Genomic DNA, 19,976 nt, shown 5'->3' on the forward strand with positions numbered 1-19,976 from the left:
AAAATCCACAGGTAAGCTACCTGTAGATAGTGTCAACATGTTGGATTTTACTTTAATATGAAGAGAAACTGTTGGAATATTTTAAGTAAGACCACTATCTTATTTATATTTTAAAGTCATTTGTTTCTGCTGTGTGGAAAATGGATTGCATCAATGTAAAGAGTAGGAGACCAATTAGGAATGACTCCAAGAGGTGGTGGTAGTGGAGATGTAGAGAAATAGATGGATTCAAGTTATGTTTTTTGGTAAGACTTTCTGATATATTAAATGTGGGGTATATAAGGAAAAGAGAGAAATCAAGGATGGGGCTACATTTCTTAACTTGAGATATTGGGCAGTTGGTGGTGCCAGTTAGTGAGATGAGGAGAATGAGATATGTTGAAATTTAACTAGATGTTAGACTTACATACTTTAAGGTGAGACATACAAATGGCATGTCAAGTGGCTGTTTGAATAATCTGGAGTAGTCTTGGTAGGAGATACAAATTTAAGTATTATCAGTATTAAATATCCATGGCTATACATGATGTCACCTAGGAATAAAAGAGTGGCAAATAAGAAGGCTAGGAATCCCACTCTTTAGAGCGGTGGTTCCTATCCTTGGCTGCACATTAGAATCACCAGGGATCTTTTTGAAAATCACATGGATTCTTTCAAACATTTATGCATTCATTCACTAAGTATATCTAGTGTCTATTATGTATGCACTAAACTTTCCTCTTCGCACTAGGGATTCATTAGTGAACAAACCAGGCAAAATTCTTGCCCTTTCTATTTCTCTGGGGAAGGACAGACAGTAAATAAGACAAATAAGTAACAAGATAAAGAAGCTAAATAGGAAAACAAGGCAGGGGAGATGGTTAGGAGGGTTATGTGTGATGTTGCCAGTTGGGTGACAGGGAATACTTACTGAGAAGTTGGATTTGAGTAGGAACTTGAAAAAGGAAATGGGTGAGTGGTGCAGATACCCAGGTAAAGGACATTCCAGAAAGAAAGGCACAATATGTGTTAGACTTGTTTCTACCCCATGGTCTCCGCATATTTGAAGTACAGCAGGGAGAGTGTATGCCATGCAACTGAGTGGCTGGCATTGAGGGCAGAGAGCAGTGAGATGCTTGACTTGTTTCTGCCTCAGGATCTTCACATGTTTGAAGAAGAGCAAGGAGACCAATGCAGCTAGAGTGGAGTGAGTCAGAGTGGGGCTAGAGTGAATGGGTAGGAGATCTCCATATTGGTTGCTACATGTATTTTGAAAGTTGAACGAGATATATCAGTGTGACATACATAAAGCAAAGACTTAAGAATAACTCTAAGGTCTTTAGGGTGAGCAGCTGGAGGAGTGGAGTTGTCATTTTTTTTAAAATGTAGAATCTTAAACTTTATTCCATTATTTTGATATAACTAGTATAAATATGTAGTATTCCTTTAAATATAATTTTTTTTATTTTGGTATCATTTATTTACAATTACATGAAGAACATTATGTTTACTAGATTCTCCCCATCACCAAGTCCCCCCACACCCCATTACAGTTACTGTTCATCAGCGTAGTAAGATGCTGTAGAATCACTACTTGTCTTCTCTGTGATGTACAGCCCTCCCCGTGCCCCCCCCGCAACATTATACATGCTAATCATAATGCCCCCTTTCTTTCCCCTCCCCGCCCCCTTATCCCTCCTTCCCACCCATCCTCCCCAGTCCCTTTTCCTTTGGTAACTGTTAGTCCATTCTTGAGTTCTGTCAGTTGGCTGCTGTTTTGCTCCTTCAGTCTTTTTCTTTGTTCTTATACTACACCGATGACTGAAATCATTTGATACTTGTCTTTCTCCGCCTAGCTTATCTCACTGAGCATAATACCCTCTAGCTCCATCCATGTTGTTGCAAATGTCAGGATTTGTTTTCTTCTTATGGCTGAATAATATTCCATTTTGTATATGTACCACATATTCTTTATCCATTCATCTACTGATGGACACTTAGGTTGCTTCCATTTCTTGGCTATTGTAAATAGTGCTGCGATAAACATAGGGGTGCATCTGTCTTTTTCAAACTGGGCTGCTGCATTCATAAGGTAAATTCCTAGGAGTGGAATTCCTGGGTCAAACAGTGTTTCTGTTTTGAGCATTTTGAGGAACCTCCATACTGCTTTCCACAATGGTTGAACTAATCTGCTATCCCACCAGCAGTGTAGGAGGGTTCCCCTTTCTCCACAACCTCGCCAACATTTGTTGTTGCTTGTCTTTTGGATGGTGGTGATCCTTACTGGTGTGAGGTGATACCTCATTGTGGTTTTAATTTGCACTTCTCTTATGACTAATGATGTCCACATCGTTACTCACGTGTCTGTTGGCCATCTGAATTTCTTCTTTGGAGAATTGTCTGTTCAGCTCCTCTGCCCATTTTTTAATTGGATTATTTGCTTTTGGTTTGCAGAGGTGCGTGAACTCTTTATATATTTTGGATGTCAACCCTTTATCGGACCTGTCATTTATGAGTATATTCTCCCATATTGTAGGATGCCTTTTTGTTCTATTGCTGTACAGAAGTTCTTCAGCTTTATATAGTCCCACTTGTTCATTTTTGCTTTTGCTTTCCTTGCCCAGGGAGATATCTTCATGTTTATGTCCAAGAGATTTTTGCCTATGTTTTTTTCTAAGAGTTTTATGGTTTCTTGACTTACATTCAGGTCTTTGATCCGTTTCGAATTTACTTTTGTGTATGGGGTTAGACGATAATCCAGTTTCATTCTCTTACATGTAGCTGTCCAGTTTTGCCAACACCAGCTGTTGAAGAGACTGTCATTTCCCCATTGTATGCCCATGGCTCCTTTATTGTATATTAATTGACCACATATGTTTGGGTTAATATCTGGACTCTATTCTGTTCCAGTGGTCTGTGGGTCTGTTATTGTGCCAGTACCAACTTGTCTTAATTACTGTGGCTTTGTAGTAGAGCTTGAAGTTGGGAAGCGAGATCTCCCCTGCTTTATTCTTCCTTCTCAGGATTACTTTGGCTATTTGGGGTCTTTTGTAGTTCCATATGAATTTTAAAACTCTTTGTTCCAGTTTGTTGAAGAATGCTGTTGGTATTTTGATAGGGATTGCATTGAATCTGTATATTGCTTTGGGCAGGATGGCCATTTGGACAATATTAATTCCTCCTAGCCAGGAGCATGGGATGAGTTTCCATTTGTTAGTGTCCTCTTTAATTTCTCTTAAGAGTGTCTTGTAGTTTTCAGGGTATAGGTCTTTCACTTCCTTGGTTAGGTTTATTCTGAGGTATTTTACTCTTTTTGATGCAATTGTGAATGGAATTGTTTTCCTGATTTCTCTTTCTACTAGTTAATCGGGAAGCCACAGATTTCTGTGTGTTAATATTGTATCCTGCAACTTTGCTGAATTCCGATATCAGTTCTAGTAGTTTTGGATTGGAGTCTTTAGGGTTTTTTATGTACAATATCATGTCATCTGCAAATAGTGACAGTTTAACTTCTTTTTTACCAATCTGGATTCCTTGTATTTCTTTGTTTTGTCTAATTGCCATGGCTAGGACCTCGAGTACTATGTTGAATAACAGTGGGGAGAGTGGGCATCCCTGTCTTGTACCCAATCTCAGAGGAAAAGCTTTCAGCTTCTCGCTGTTAAGTGTGATGTTAGCTGTGGGTTTATCATATAGGGCCTTTATTATGTTGAGGTACTTACCCTCTAGGCCCATTTTGTTGAGAGTTTTTATCATGAATGTATCTTGAATTTTATCAAATGCTTTTTCAGCATTTATGGAGATGATCATGTGGTTTTTGTCCTACTTTTTATTTATGTGGTGGATGATGTTGATGGATTTTTGAATGTTGTACCATTCATCCATGATGAATCCCACTTGGTCATAGTGTATGATCCTTTTGATATATTTTTGAATTCGGTTTGCTAATATTTTGTTGATTATTTTTGCATCTATGTTCATCAGGGATATTGGTCTGTAATTTTCTTTTTTGGTGGGGTCTTTGCCTGGCTTTGGTATTAGGGTGATATTGGCTTCATAGAACGAGTTTGGGAGTATTCCCTCCTCTTCTATTTTTTTGGAAAACTCTTTATGTCTGATAAAATTCTGAGGTAAATCCATCTGGTCCAGGGGTTTTGTTCTTGGGTAGTTTTTTGATTACCCATTCAATTTCTTTGCTGATAATTGGTCTGTTTAGATTTTCTGTTTCTTCCTTGGTCAGTCTTGGAAGGTTGTGTTTTTGTTTTTGTTTTTGTTTTTTTTTCTTACTTTGGTATCATTAATCTACAATTACATGAAGGACATTATGTTTCCTAGGCTCCCCCCTTCACCAAGTCCCCCCCACATACCCATTCACAGTCACTGTCCATCAACATAGTAAGATGCTGTAAAAATCACTACTTGTCACCAAGTTCACAGTCACTGTCCTTCAACATAGTAAGATGCTGTAAAATCACTACTTGTCTTCTCTGTGTTGCACAGCCTTCCCCATGCCCCCCCAACAGTATACATGCTAATCGTAATGCCCCCTTTCTTTTCTTCCCACCCTTATCCCTCCCTTCCCACCCGTCCTCCCCAGTCCCTTTCCCTTTGGTAACTATTAGTCCATTCTTGGGTTCTGTGCTTCTGCTGCTGTTTTGTTCCTTCAGTTTTCTTTTGTTCTTATACTCCACATATGGGTGAAATCATTTGGTACTTGTCTTTCTCCGCCTGGCTTATTTCACTGAGCATAATACACTCTAGCTCCATCCATGTTGTTGCAAATGGTAGGATTTGTTTTCTTCTTATGGCTGAACAATATTCCATTGTGTATATGTACCACATCTACTTTATCCATTCATCTACTGATGGACACTTAGGTTGCTTCCATTTCTTGGCTATTGTAAATAGTGCTGCTATAAACATAGGGGTGCATCTGTCTTTTCCAAACTGGGCTGCTGCATTCTTAGGGTAAATTCCTAGAAGTAGAATTCCTGGGTCAAATGGTATTTCTATTTTGAGCTTTTTGAGGAACCTCCATACTGCTTTCCACAATGGTTGAACTAATTTGCATTCCCACCAGCAGTGTAGGAGAGTTTCCCTTTCTCTGCAACCTTGCCGACATTTGTTGTTGTTTGTCTTTTGGATGGTAGCCATTGTGTGAGATGATATCTCATTGTGGTTTTAATTTGCATTTCTCTGATGACAAGCGATGTGGAGCATCTTTTCATGTGTCTGTTGGCCATCTGAATTTCTTCTTTAGAGAACTGTCTATTCAGCTTCTCTGCCCATTTTTTAATTGGATTATTTGCTTTTTGTTTGTTGAGATGTGTGAGCTCTTTATATATTTTGTATGTCAACCCTTTATCGGATCTGTCATTTTTGAATATATTCTCCCATACTGTAGGATACCTTTTTGTTCTTTTGATGGTGTCCTTTGCTGTACAGAAGCTTTTCAGCTTGATATAGTCCCATTTGTTCATTTTTGCCTTTGTTTCCCTTGCCCAGGGAGATATGTTCAAGAAGAGGTCACTCATGTTTATGTCTAAGAGATTTTTGCCTATGTTTTTTTCTGAGTTTTATGGTTTCATGACTTACATTCAAGTCTTTGATCCATTTCAAATTTACTTTTGTGTATGAGGTTAGGCAGTGATCCAGTTTCATTCTCTTACATGTAGCTGTCCAGTTTTGCCAGCACCATCTGTTGAAGAGACTGTCATTTCCCCATTGTATGTCCATGGCCCCTTTATCGAATATTAGTTGACCATATATGTTTGGGTTAATGTTTGGAGTCTCTATTCTGTTCCTTTGGTCTGTGGCTCTGTTCTTGTGCCAGTACCAAATTGTCTTGATTACTGTGGCTTTGTAGTAGAGCCTGAAATTGGGGAGTTAGATCCCCCCCACTTTATTCTTCCTTCTCAGGATTGCTTTAGCTATTCGGGGTCTTTGGTGTTTCCATATGAATTTTTGAACTATTTGTTCCAGTTCATTGAAGAAAGCTGTTGGTAATTTGATGGGGATTGCATCGAATCTGTATATTGCTTTGGGCAGGATGGCCGTTTTGACGATATTAATTCTTCCTAGCCAAGAGCATGGGATGAGTTTCCATTTGTTAGTGACCTCTTTAATTTCTCTTAAGAGTGTCTTATAGTTTTCAGGGTATAGGTCTTTCACTTCCTTGGTTAAGTTTATTCCTAGGTATTTTATCCTTTTTGATGCTGTTGTGAATGGAATTGTCTTCCTGATTTCTCTTTCTATTAGTTTATTGTTAGTGTATAGGAAAGCCACAGATTTCTGTGTGTTAATTTTGTATCCTGCAACTTTGCTGAATTCCGATATTAGCTCTAGTAGTTTTGGAGTGGAGTCTTTAGGGTTTTTTATAGACAATGTCATGTCATCTGCAAATAGTGACAGTTTGACTTCTTCTTTACCAATCTGGATTCCTTGCATTTCTTTATTTTGTCTGATTGCCGTGGCTAGGACCTCCAGTGCTATGTTGAATAACAGTGGGGAGAGTGGGCATCCCTGTCTTGTTCCCGATCTCAGAGGAAAAGCTTTCAGCTTCTCGCTGTTCAGTATGATGTTGGCTGTGGGTTTATCATATATGGCCTTTATTGTGTTGAGGTACTTGCCCTCTATACCCATTTTGTTGAGAGTTTTTATCATGAATGGATGTTGAATTTTATTGAATGCTTTTTCAGCATCTATGGAGATGATCATGTGGTTTTTGTCTTTCTTTTTGTTGATATGGTGGATGATGTTGATGGATTTTCGAATGTTGTACCATCCTTGCATCCCTGGGATGAATCTCACTTGGTCATGGTGTACGAGCCTTTTGATGTATTTTTGAATTCGGTTTGCTAATATTTTGTTGAGTATTTTTGCATCTACGTTCATCAGGGATATTGGTCTGTAGTTTTCTTTTTTGGTGGGGTCTTTGCCTGGTTTTGGTATTAGGGTGATGTTGGCTTCATAGAATGAGTTTGGGAGTATTTCCTCCTCTTCTATTTTTTGGAAAACTCTGTATGTCTGATAAAATTGCGAGGTAAACCCATCTGGTACAGGGGTTTTATTCTTGGGTAGTTTTTTGATTACTGATTCAATTTCTTTGCTGGTAATTGGTCTGTTAATAGATTTTCTGTTTCTTCCTTGGTCAGTCTTGGAAGGTTGTATTTTTCTAGGAAGTTGTCCATTTCTTTTAAATTTTCCAGCTTGTTAGCATATAGGTTTTCATTGTATTCTCTAATAATTCTTTGTATTTCTGTGGAGTCTGTCTTGATTTTTCCTTTCTCGTTTCTGATTTTGTTGATGTGTGTTGATACTCTTTTTCTCTTAATAAGTCTGGCTAGAGGCTTATCCATTTCCTCAAAGAACCAGTTCTTGGTTTCATTGATTTTTCAGGAAGAGTCACGAGGTCCATATCATTTAAATCTTCTCGGGAGTTGTATTAACAGTTTTACTCTGGGCAAGATTCCTTTGGCGTTTCATGTTTGTATATGGCGCTCTCTAGTGTCCAGAAGCTCTGTTGTGGAGCATCGTTGATTTTTTCTATTGTTTTATTCTTCTCAATTTTATTTATTTCTTCTCTTTTATTATGTCCTTCCTTCTGCTGACTTTAGGTGTCATTTGTTCATCTTTTTCCAATTTTGATAGTTGTGACGTTAGACTATTCATTTGGGTTTGTTTTTCCTTCTTTAAATATGCCTGGGTTGCTATGTGCTTTCCTCTTATGACTGCTTTTGCTGCTTCCCACAGAAGTTGGGGCTGTGTGTTCTTGTTGTCATTTGTTTCCATATATTGCTTGATCTCTATATTAATTTGGTCAATGATCCATTGATTATTTAGCAGCATGTTGTTAAGCCTCCATGTGTTTGTGGACCTTTTTGCTTTCTTTGTACAATTATTTCTAGTTTTATCCCTTGTGGTCTGAAAAGTTGGTTGGTGGAATTTCAGTCTTTTGGAATTTACTGAGGTTCTTTTTGTGGCCCAGTAAGTGGTCTATTCTGGAGAATGTTCTGTGCACTTGAGAAGAATGTGTGTCCTGTTGCTTTTGGATGTAGTGTTCTATAGATGTCTGTTAGGTCCATCTGTTCTAGTGTGTTGTTCAGTGCCTCTGTGTCCTTACTTATCTTTGACTGGTGGATCTATCCTTTGGAGTGAGTTGTGTGTTGAAGTCTCCTAAAATGAGTGCATTGCATTCTATTTCCTCCTTTAATTCTGTTAGTATTTGTTTCACATATGCTGGTGCTCCTGTGTTGGGTGCATATATATTTATAATTGTTATGTCCTCTTGTTGGACTGACCCCTTTATTATTAATGTATAGTCCTTCTTTATCTCTTGTTACTTTCTTTGTTTGAAGTCTATTTTGTCTGATAGTAGTACTGCAAGACCTACTTTTTTCTCCTTGTTGTTTGCATGAAATATCTTTTTCCATCCCTTGACTTTTAGTCTGTGCATGTCTTTAGGTTTGAGGTGAATCTCTTGTAAGCTGCATATGGATGGGTCTTGCTTTTTTATCCATTCTGTTACTCTGTGTCTTTTGATTGGTGCATTCAGTCCATTTACATTTAGGGTGATTATTGAAAGATATGTACTTATTGCCATTGCATGCTTTAGATTCGTGGTTACCAAAGGTTCAAGGTTAGCTTCTTTACTATCTTTCTGTCTAACTTAACTCACTTATTGAGCTATTATAAGCACTGTCTGATGATTGTTTATTTCTCTCCCTTCTTATTCCTCCTCCTCCATTCTTTATATGTTGGGTGTTTTATTCTGTGCTCTTTGTGTTTTCTTTGGCTGCTTTTGTGGGTAGTTGATTTTATTTTTTGCCTTTAGTTATTATTTGGTTGGTCTACTTTCTTTGCTGTGATTTTATTTTCTCTGGTGACATCTGTGTAGCCATAGAAGTGCTCCCATCTAGAGCAGTCCCTCTAATATACCCTGTAGAAGTGGTTTGTGGGAGGCAAATTCCCTCAACTTTTGCTTTTCTGGGAATTGTTTAATCCCTCCTTCATATTTAAATGATAATCGTGCTGCATATAGTATTGTTGGTTCAAGGCCGTTCTATTTCATTGCATTAAGTATATAATGCCATACTCTTCAGGCCTGTAAGGTTTCTGTTGAGAAGTCTGATGATAGCCTGATCGGTTTTCCTTTCTTGGTGACCTTTTTATTCTCTCTAGCTGCCTTTAAAATTCTGTCCTTGTCCTTGAACTTTGCCATTTTAATTATTATGTCTTGGTGTTGTCCTCTTTGGGTCCCTTCTGTTGGGGTTTCTGTGTATTTCTGTGGTCTGAGCGACTATTTCCTACCCCAGTTTGCGGAAATTTTCAGCAATTATTTGTTCAAATACACTTTCTATCCCTTTTTCTCTCTCTTCTTCTTCTGGTACCCCTATAATGTGGATATTGCTCCTTTTGGATTGGTCACACAGTTCTCTTAATGTTGTTTCAATCCTGGAGATCCTTTTATCTATCTCTGCGTCGGCTTGTATGTGTTCCTGTTCTCTGATTTCTCGTCCATCAATGGCCTCTTGCATCTCATCCATTCTGCTTTTAAATCCTTCCAGAGATTGTTTTATTTCTGTATTCTCCCTCCTTAGCTCTTGCATATTTCTCTGCAAGTCAATCAGCATGGTTATGATCTTATTTTTAAATTCTATTTCAGGAAGATTGGTTAGGTGTATCTCCCCAGGTTCCTTTTCAGGGGAGACTGTCTGGGTTAACCTGGTCTATATCAAATTCTTCTGCCTTTTCGTGGTGATAGAGATAGTCGTGGGTAGTTGGCACGTGTCAGCTGGGAGAACGTCCCTTCTTGCTAGTTTGTGGCCTTCCTCTCCTGGGAGAACGGTGACTTCTAGCGGCTTGTGCCTGGCAACTGCCACAGATGAGGTCTGATTCTTGACCGGCCGCTGTGAAGGAAGCTACCCGGGCGTGGCCTCTGCTGCTATGGCGGAGCCGTGCTGGAGCGGGATCTGGCGGGTGGCTGTTTATCACCGTGAAGTGCCTCGGAGCTGCGCTGCCGCCCAGCAGGTTAGGATGCCTGGAGTTACCTGGGATTCCCAGCTGGTGGGCTAAGTGTCCGGGACACTTCCGTCCAGCTTTGGGGTCCCTGTCCCTCCAAGATTTTCAAAGGGCACTCGCTTTTCTTTGTCCCAGGGCGCTGGCTGCGGGGACCCACTCGCATGTTTTACTGTCCCGTTCCCCTAGTATCCAAACCACGCACTGTATGTCTGCTCCCAGTGCGGGTGGCTAGGGCTGAGTGTTTAGCAGTCCTGGGCTTCCTCTCCCTCCCTGCTCTGACTCCTCTCCTCCCACCGGGAAGCTGAGGTGAGGGGCGCTCGAATCCCACTGGGCCGCGGATTATATATTACCCCCTTCGTGAGGCGCTGGGTTCTTGCAGGTGTAGTTGTAGCATGGCGGTTGTCCTGTGTCTTCTGGTGTCTCTTTTAGAAATAGTTGTATTTGTTGTATTTTCAAAAAATACATATGTTTTTGGGAGGAGATTTCCACTGCTCTCCTCACGCTGCCATCTTGGCTCTGCCTTGACATATTTTTGAATTCGGTTTGCTAATATTTTGTTGAGTATTTTTGCATCTATGTTTATCAGGGATATTGGTCTGTAGTTTTCTTTTTTCATGGCATCTTTGCCTGGTTTTGGTATTAGAGTGATGCTGGCTTCATGCAATTAGTTTGGAAGTATTCCCTCCTCTTCTATTTTTGGAAAACTTTAAGGAGAATGGGTATTATATCTTCTCTGTATGTCTGATAAAATTCAGTGGTGAATCCATCTGGTCCGGAGGTTTTGGGTAGTTTTTTGATTACCGATTCAATTTCGTTGCTGGTAATTTGTCTGTTTAGATTTTCTGTTTCTTCCTTGGTCAGTCTTGGAAGGTTGTATTTATCTTGGATGTTGTCCATCTCTTTTAGGTTTTCCAGCTTGTTATCATATAGATTTTCATAGTGTTCTCTAATAATTCTTTGTATTTCTGTGGAGTCTGTCGTGATTTTTCCTTTCTCATTTCTTATTCTGTTGATGTGTATAGATTCTCTTTCTCTTAATAAGTCTGCCTAGGGGCTTAGCTATTTTATTTTCTCAAAGAACCAGCTCTTGATTTCATTAATTTTTTTCTATTGTTTTATTCTTCTCAATTTTATTTATTTCTTCTCTGATCTTTATTATGTCCCTCCTTCTGCTGACTTTGGGTCTCCTTTGTTCTTCTTTTTCCAGTTTCAATAATTATGACATTAGACTATTCATTTGGGATTATTCTTCCTTCTTTAAATAGGCCCGGATTGCTTTGTACTTTCCTCTTAGAACTGCCTTCACTGTGTCCCACAGAAGTTGGGGCTGTGTGTTGTTGTTGTCATTTGTCTCCATATATTGCTTGATCTCTATTTTAATTTGGTCATTGATCCATTGATTATTTAGTAGCATGTTGTTAAGCCTCCATGTGTTTGTGAGCCTTTTTGTTTTCTTTATACAATTTATTTCTAGTTTTATCCCTTTGTGGTCTAAAAAGTTGTTTGGTAGAATTTCAATCTTTTTGAATTTACTAAGGCTGTTTTTGTGGCCTAGTATGTGGTCTATCATTTTTTATTAAGGGAAGGAATACTGTGAGGGAAGCAAGTTTGGAAGGGAGTATTTGGATTTCAATTTTGGACATGTTAAGTTTAATAATGCCTGTTGGCTGTCTGTAAATTAATATGTCTAATAGGAGTTGGATATGTAAAAGCTGGAATTCATGGGAGAATTAGGGCCTGACGGTAAGAAATTTAGAGGTCATAAACATACTTATGGTAGAAGAGTATATGAAATTGCCAAGGAGAGTGAGTACTGTCAGAAAAGAGGTGGTCCAAGAACTGGGGCACTTCAATTTGTAGGAATAATTAGGAGAAATCAGCAAAAGAGACTGAGAAGAGTCAGAGAATAAAGAGGGAAAACTTGAGAGTGTTTCCTAGAAGTCAAGTGAAGAAAATTTCAAGAAGGAGTATCTGGCATGTCAGGTAAGATGCAGACTTGGATTGACCACGGCACTGAGTAATAAGGAGATACTGAAGATTTTGATTAAGGAGTAGTTGAGGTGGGGTGGTGGATGTGAATATATACCTCACTGGGTGAGTTCAAGAGGGAGTGGGAGGAGAGAAATCCTATATATATTCGAGACAGTATATACAGGTTTTTCAAGAAGTTTTTCTCTAAATAGATGGAGAAAAAATGGGGCAGTAGTTTTAGGGAAAAGTGAGGTTAAGAACGTTGTTTCTGGTGTTGAGAGAAATAACAGCATAGTAGAATGCTGGGTGGAAATGGGTCCAATAGGAGGAAAAACTCATGTAACTAGAGAGGCAGGCAAGAATTACTGAAAGTCCTTGGATTGTCATAGGAGATGGATTTCATGCACAAGAGGAGGGGTTGGTCTTACCTAGCATCGTGGAAGCTCTTTTATAGTGGTAGGAGAGAAGGGAGACTGTAGATAGAAGTGCAGTTAATGTGGTTAAAATAGTAGGAACCTGTGGATTTCTCTTTAGATAACTTACATTTTCTCAGAAATGTGAAGATTGTCCTCTGAGATCTAGGGTGTGGGAGAACATCACATGTTGGAGGCTTGAGGAGAGAGGAGATGATGTAAGGTAGCTGTATGAAGAGGGGGATGGAATAGATGAGAGAAACAGCATGATTTCAACATTAAGGGCCCACCTGAGGTTAGTGATGGTGAATGTAAAGTGGGATCAGTCAACATGGTTGTGTCTTGTCTTCTTCAGTCTTTTTTAAATGTGTCGAGTTAGATGGAGAGTTGGATTTAATGAGGGCTCTTCTTTTAAAACTCAAGTACTCATCTTCTTTCTAGAAATACTTCCCCTACAGAATATCATTTTTATATATAATTTTTTATTCCTTTTTTTCTGTCTGCTCTTCTTTTTAAAACTCAAGTACTCATCTTCTTTCTAGAAATACTTCCCCTACAGAATATCATTTTTATATATAATTTTTTATTCCTTTTTTTCTGTCTGGCATGGCATTCCTAAATATAGAAGAGGAAAGAAATACAGATAGTTCATTAGGGTAAAAATAACTTTTTACCATGTTTAAAACACTTATTAAAGTAGATAATTCTATATTGGCTTTATGATTATGTAAACTGTAGTTGAATTAATAAAAAATAATGTCTTATGTACCCTTTTAACAACTGATACAAGAATGAAACATTTTAATGTTTTTAATTGAAATTTACATTTATAGCATGAATTTTTTTGGTATTTTTTCCTTATTTGTTTGAAAAATGTATCTATAATTTATAGTTAAATGCATGCTTTATAAAATCTAATGTAACAAATCTAGAATATTGTTCTAAATATTTTTAAATGCCCTTACAGTATATAAACTCATGTCATCTTCTATTGTTAGATTCTACTTTGTGGTAAAATAGCTCCCTATCTTCACCACTAGTACAGGTTTCCCTCACAATCTGAATGTAGAGCATTTTTATGAAAACTTTTGTAAGCTGAAATGACATACAGCAAAGAAGCAAATATCATAAATTTATATGGAAACATTTTTGAGTGTTCCCAGACTAAAAAAATAAGCTTTTCTGATACCTTAGGACACATCTTCCTAACATGCACAGCATAACTCAAGACAAAGCACACATGCTCCCAGACATAGTTAAAAGCCCTGGTGACCTGATGCTGAGATGCTGAGTGTGGTTCCTAGGGAAGGAGCTGGGCAGGGCTGCTCTCACTGCTCAGGGTGTGTGCTGCCTCTGTGATGGCTGCTGTGAAACAAATGATGAATGCTATTTGTGCTTTCTACCTTTTTTTGTAAAAGCAAAAATCCTCTTTTGGGTTTCTTTCAGTTAGCAAAATCAGGTACTAATATAGGTCTTTTGTAAAAAAGCAAAGTAGGTTAATGTGAACTTTTGAAAAGTAGGGCATACCTGGATTGAGAATGTTTTAAAATTACTCAGTTTAATTGAGTGGCACTGGAGAGGTCTTTTATAACTTTTAAACACTGATTATAGAGTAAATTAATCATTTTGAGTTTCTTTAAATTATTTCTTCCTAATTTACTGAGAGATTCAAGTTTGGGAATGCCTCTTCAGGTGTAAAATCTTCCACAACAAGGTACATTTAATAGGTATCAGTGTCAGTGAATTGAATCGTTGGTACAACTTGGGATCCACTCAAAGTGATGTTTCCAAATCTGTAATGTCATGAAGTCATTTCCAACAAAATACAAATTTTCATTTTTCAAAATTAAAATAAATTGCTGATACAAATATGTGAACTGATTGATGTATATATGAGCTAAGGAAATAATTTGTTCTGAAGGTGATTATAGAACATGACAAAGAAGTCAATAATACTTCTCATGGATGAAGCAAGTATGAATGAAATCTCTGATTACACTCGATTGCATAGTAGCTTTTTTCATTACTGTTTCAAATAATACTATCACATGAATTCATGAGTGGCATTTTTGCTAACTAATGTGAATTATTTAGTGTTACTTTTAATTAATTGAAAGTATTTCCTATTTTTTTATTGTTATTAGTTGGTAGAGTGTTTTATTGGTTTCAGGTATACAACATAGTGATTTGACAGAGTATATATATTACTAAATGCTCACCACATAGGTGAGTTACCACCTGTCAACAAGAGAAGATAATACAATATTATTGACCATGTTCCCTGTGCTGTACTTTGATCCCCATGATTATTTTATAATTGGAAGTTTTGTATCTCTTTATCCCCTTTGCTTATTTTATCCATTGCCCCACTCCTAATCAGTTTAGGAGATTTCTATGTATACATAAAAATTGAAAAATATCTAAAAATATACCCATGAGGAGGTAGACCGATTCTCTAAAAATATTCCAAAATGTTACTTTATTCTATACCTGAAATGGAATTTGGTGAATTCTTTCATTAAGTAAAAGCTTGGCAAGAGAATAAAAATTAATAGCAAGAAATATAATTCTGTACTTGTTAAGATATGAGTTTTATAAAAATCTGATTTTTTTTGAAAGGTTTTCAAATATGTAATAATTTTCCCCCTCAGAAAAAGATGTTAACAGAACAGATCGAACAAACAAGTTTTATGAAGGCCAAGATAATCCTGGGTTGATTTTGCTGCATGACATTTTGATGACCTACTGTATGTATGATTTTGATTTAGGTAAGCTCTTTTCTAATATCCTAATTTAAAAAGATTTATTTACATATATATATGTATACACACACAGACACACACATATGTATTTAGAATTTAAATTTATGAGCATGTTAAACATATGTAATAGCTTGGTGGCCTAGTTTTTACAGGGGTTGTTCCACAGGAGACTGGAAACTTAGAAGGCTCTGATACCCATATCGTGCCTTAGGAGCATTAGGTTGCCGTAGCAAACTTAAAAATGTGGGCAATTTAAATTTTTGAGGGAAATACAATGACATCTGTAGGTCACTGCTCTAACTATAGCTGAAGTAGTTCAGGTTTTCAACATGAAATCACATTCCTTCTAATGAAATTGTATCTTTGCAAAGCAGGGGTTTTGGTCCTGCTTTGATAAGCAAGCACTTTGAAAGTAAGTGGAGATCAGGAAGTGAGGATGGCAGTCTAGTCGGATTGAGAAGTATTGTGGTCCCCAATGGGTACTAAATTCATAGAGCATAAATACTTAACCTTAAGTTGTTTGGATTTAACTACTTAATAAATATAAATGTTAGTTATTTATTTGAGCCTGGGGTGCCTTGGAAAACAAGTACTGAGACATTAAGGATGCTGTGGAATGAGAAAGTTTGGGAACCATTGTTTGATATGCTTTCTCCCGTGTGAAGAAAGATACTGATGTCTTATCTAAGCAGTGCAATAATTGTCTAGGGCATGTAGAACATTACTCTCTTGCTAAGTGTGTTTCCTGCCAAGAATGGGTTGCAAAGACTGGGGCTGGAGGTGGGAGTGGGAGATTGCACAGGGAAGGGACAGTAAGGGGTAGAAAAATCTAAGGAGCCAATATCTTAAGGGGCAAAAGAGCTTAACTGTTTCTTGAAAGGACCAACAGGTTTCCCGAAGCATCAGTCTTTAAGAATAAGTAATGGAAACATTTCTGAGTTACCTACCATGTGAGTGACTCCCAAGGAGTAGATAGTGGAAATAGATGCTTTCCAGATTACTTTAATAGTGTTTGAGATATCTTTTGGAGAAGGTAATTGGATATTCAGCATATTAAAACCAAATGAACCTTGAATTATGGGTTCATTTTCTTCCCTGTTTGTATTTTTGTGACTTCCTCTTGGCTTCTTATATGTAAGTTAGGGGAATATGTAAACTCTTTTGTGGATCTTGAGGCCCCTGTTTGGTGACAGTAAGTTGAAAATCACAGATTTCCTTTTAAAACAACATATAGCCAGTCCTGTGTATACTCCTATAGTGAACCTCAAATTGAATCATGAAAACATTGATAGAGTGCTTTTCAGGTTACAGAGTGCAGTTCTACTTTACAATGTATATACTGACTTAATAAATATTCCCAGATTGTGCCTGAGGAGCATTGGGTTATCACAGCAAACTCACCGTAGCAAAGTATGGTTATTTTAAATTTTTGAGGGAACTGCAGTGACATTTGTATAGGACACTGCTTTAACTACTAGCTGAAGTAGTAGCATTCTAATAACCTTTTGAAGAAGTGGGGAAATAACCCCCATTTTATGAATTAGGTTATATGGATTCAGAGAGTAGCTTAAGGTTGCACACAAGTAGTAAGTGTTGGACTTGTGGTAGAGACCCAGATCTTTATTTCAGTCTGGTATTCTTACCTCTGCACATTCAGCACTCTGACCCATGGCCATTGTAGTTTCTGTTACCACTGTAGGGAATGGGACCATGCTTCTAGGGAATAAGAGGCATTGCTCTGAACTCTCAGATGGTAATTTTGAGGTAGGAATTCATGTATATTCTAAGGAGTTCCTGAATGTTCAGTTTTTTCCGGTCATAGTCCCAGACCAATCTAATTTGATGAATTGAGTTGCTGTCTTCATTTGTTTGTATTAACCACACATTCTTTCTAGTTAGATATTTAAGTTATCTGAGACACAGCCGAAGTTCCCATTAAGAACTCTGACCTTGTGAATACCAAGGTGGTTTTCATTAAGTAGTGGACCGATTTCTGCCTCTTTACTCCTAACGAAGTAATTTGGGTTATACATTACCTCTTAGAAGTGCTTCTATCCTATTGAGTTGTTTGGCTTCTTAGCCAGTTAGCTGCGGTATAGGTCTATTTGCATTGCATACAATCTCATTAATAGTGAGGAAGGAGACAAACTTTACCAAAAGCAGAAGACAAAAATTACCAAAGGCAGCCGAAAAAACTCAGGGAAGAGTAACTTTTAGTAATGCAAAGACACTATACCTAGGACGTCTCTCTGGGAGGTATCTGTTTTACTGTGTATGTTCATAATGACAGTCCTGAATAACCAATAAAGGTTAAATTATACTCAAAATATTATGGGTAAGTAGGCAGGGAGGGGCTATAATTTTAAAAAATTATATCCAACTCCTAAGTTTTTTTTTTTTTGTTGTTATTCTAAGGGCAGGGCTAAGCTTCAGTTAACCTGGGAAATTGACCTATACATAACTGAAAAATGTTTTCAGTGTAAAAATGTGTATACCAGATGAAAAGTTCATTTCTCACCCTTCCCCACTGAAACAAATTTGCTATGAAATAATTTTAGGGATCTCCTTCAGAAATTGTATGCTGATTAAGATGTGTATCAGTCAGCACTAGTACAGAATCTGAGTGTCACTGAATGCTAATTTAAATAGCTTTAGTCTTTAATTAAAAGGAATTTGTACATTAATTCCACCCCTACAACTCATGATATACTCCAGTGGACATCATGTATAAAATAAAATTAAAATCAGCCAGAATATGGAGATTAATTTGACTGTTTGCTTCAGCTAAGATTTATGGAAGAAATATGGTAGTGATCCCATATGAAAGCTGAAGACTTAGAGGATTAAATGAGCTGCTTAGAAATTTTTATCCATTATAACTTTATAATAAGCACTCCCCTCCCAGAGGAAAGGTGCTTTGTAAATCTTTTGAATAGCACACTTTGAAATATTTCTGTTATAAAATATATGCAGTCAGACTCAGTAAAGTACTCTTTTGTACTTTGTAGATTTCAGATCAGATTTCTTTCATTCTTTAATTGGTTTAGCCTTTATTTTGGTATTGCTTTCACTGTGTCAGTGCAATGTAGGAAAGTTCTGATGTTAACAATACAGTCTTTGAATCTACTCCTTTTCTTTAAAGTGTTGTGTTAGTCAGGAATCTCCATAGAAAAAACCATTATGATTTTATATATGTGTGTATGTATGTATTTTTAATATATGTAAACAGAGAATGAAAAAAAAAGAAAAAGATTCCTTTTAAGGTATTGGCTTACAGGGTTATGGAGACTGAGAAGTCCCACAGTCTGCTGTCTGCAAGCTGGAGACCCAGGAGAGCTGGTGGCCTAGCACTGAAGGCAGGGGATCAGTGGCTCAGCTCATGCACCTAGGCAGAGAGCAAACAGACTTCTTTACTCTGTTTGTTCTGTTCAGGTCTTTAGAAATTGGATGGTGGCCACCTGTATTGGGGAAGGCCATTTGCTTAAAGCAGTTCACCATTGAAATGTTAATCTCTTCTAGAAACACCTTTACAGACATTCCTGAAATAGTGTTTAACCACACATCTGGGCAGCTCATGGTCTTCTGAAGTTAACGCATGAAATTATTCATCTCAAGTGTACATTATTTTAAAAGGCATCTACAATAAATTTGTAGAAATGCTCACATTTAGATCATGTCACATGCCATTTTTTTCTGGCAGTTTCTTCAAATGTTTTGGTTACTCCACTGTCTGGTACTCTAATAATCAGATGCCCACCATGGGGTAATGTGAGTAGAGCTACAATTTTTTACAGGATAGAGTGTAGACATAGTGAGGTTGGTAGGGACAGGGCATAGCGGTAGTGATACAGGACAGAGGCTCAGAGCAGATAGAGCTAAATTTTTTATTTATAAGGAGATCTTGAAGTGATATGAGTGCCTCTCTCTGTTTTACATTTAATCTGAGAGACTTTGGCTTAGATGCTTCCTGAGGTCATTTTTTTTAACTCTAAACTTTTATTCTGGACTTACAAAATGTAAAACTTCTGAAGCATTTGAGAACTTTGTAGCAACTATATACCAGTATTGGTAAGTTCTCCATTAATTCAAAACGTACACATTAGCACTAATAACAAGACATGAAGTTAGAAACCTTTTTTTTTCCTCACAAAATAATGGTGACCTGTAGGTGAAACAGTACAGTTCAGTGAAGAAACATGGATTTGGAATAGAATATCAAACTGAAAAACAAAACTAAATTAGTAATTGACTTATTCACAACATGTGCCTAAGGAGATGCTGAGGTCATTTTTAGTTTTCTTCTGTAATAGGAAGAATGATGTAGGGTTGTGTATCATTTCTAGTGGAAATAACCTCTTCCCTTTTAAAATATATACTCTTTAAATGGCTTCAAAATGTTGTACAGTCCAATCTGGTGAGATCTCTCTGTGCGCTAGGTGAGACCTCAACCCTGGGACAGAGTTCTTGATTTTGATTGAGAAGGAATTCATGAGCAGGTCAAGCAGGTACAAAGAAAGTAGTTTAATACAGCAAAGTAAACAGTCAAGGAGGAAGTGCGGGCATGTTTCTGAGGTGAGCAGGCCGGTGGGGTTCTGGCTGGGTGGTCTTACAGCTGGACTGTAAGTAAGAGGTGGAATATTCACTGGGGTAGGTGGGGTTTTCTCAGAATGGGGGGGGAGGGATTTTCTAGGAAATAGGTTGATGCCCTCTTTGTCCTCAGATGGTCTGTCTTTGAACTACCATGGCACCAAGGGCTGTGACTTTCAGTATGTTAATGAGCATATAGTGAACTTTGAGGTGAAGTCAGGGTCAACACTCATCCATGTTGGAA

General features: G+C 37.6%; 1 protein-coding gene across 4 annotated transcripts in view; it reads left to right on the forward strand.

Annotated features, from left to right (window-relative positions):
* The window catches only part of TBC1D15 (TBC1 domain family member 15), a 110,232-nt gene that overhangs the window by 78,476 nt on the left and 11,780 nt on the right, over window positions 1-19,976 (forward strand). For all 4 annotated transcript variants that reach the window (XM_036930809.2, XM_057486881.1, XM_057486882.1 and 1 more), the window contains one exon: window positions 15,035-15,151. In XM_036930809.2, the coding sequence (XP_036786704.2) occupies window positions 15,035-15,151 (117 nt within the window). The remainder of the gene's footprint in view (window positions 1-15,034; window positions 15,152-19,976) is intronic.

Source organism: Manis pentadactyla, chromosome 10, assembly GCF_030020395.1.
Source record: "Manis pentadactyla isolate mManPen7 chromosome 10, mManPen7.hap1, whole genome shotgun sequence".
Taxonomy (NCBI): domain Eukaryota; kingdom Metazoa; phylum Chordata; class Mammalia; order Pholidota; family Manidae; genus Manis; species Manis pentadactyla.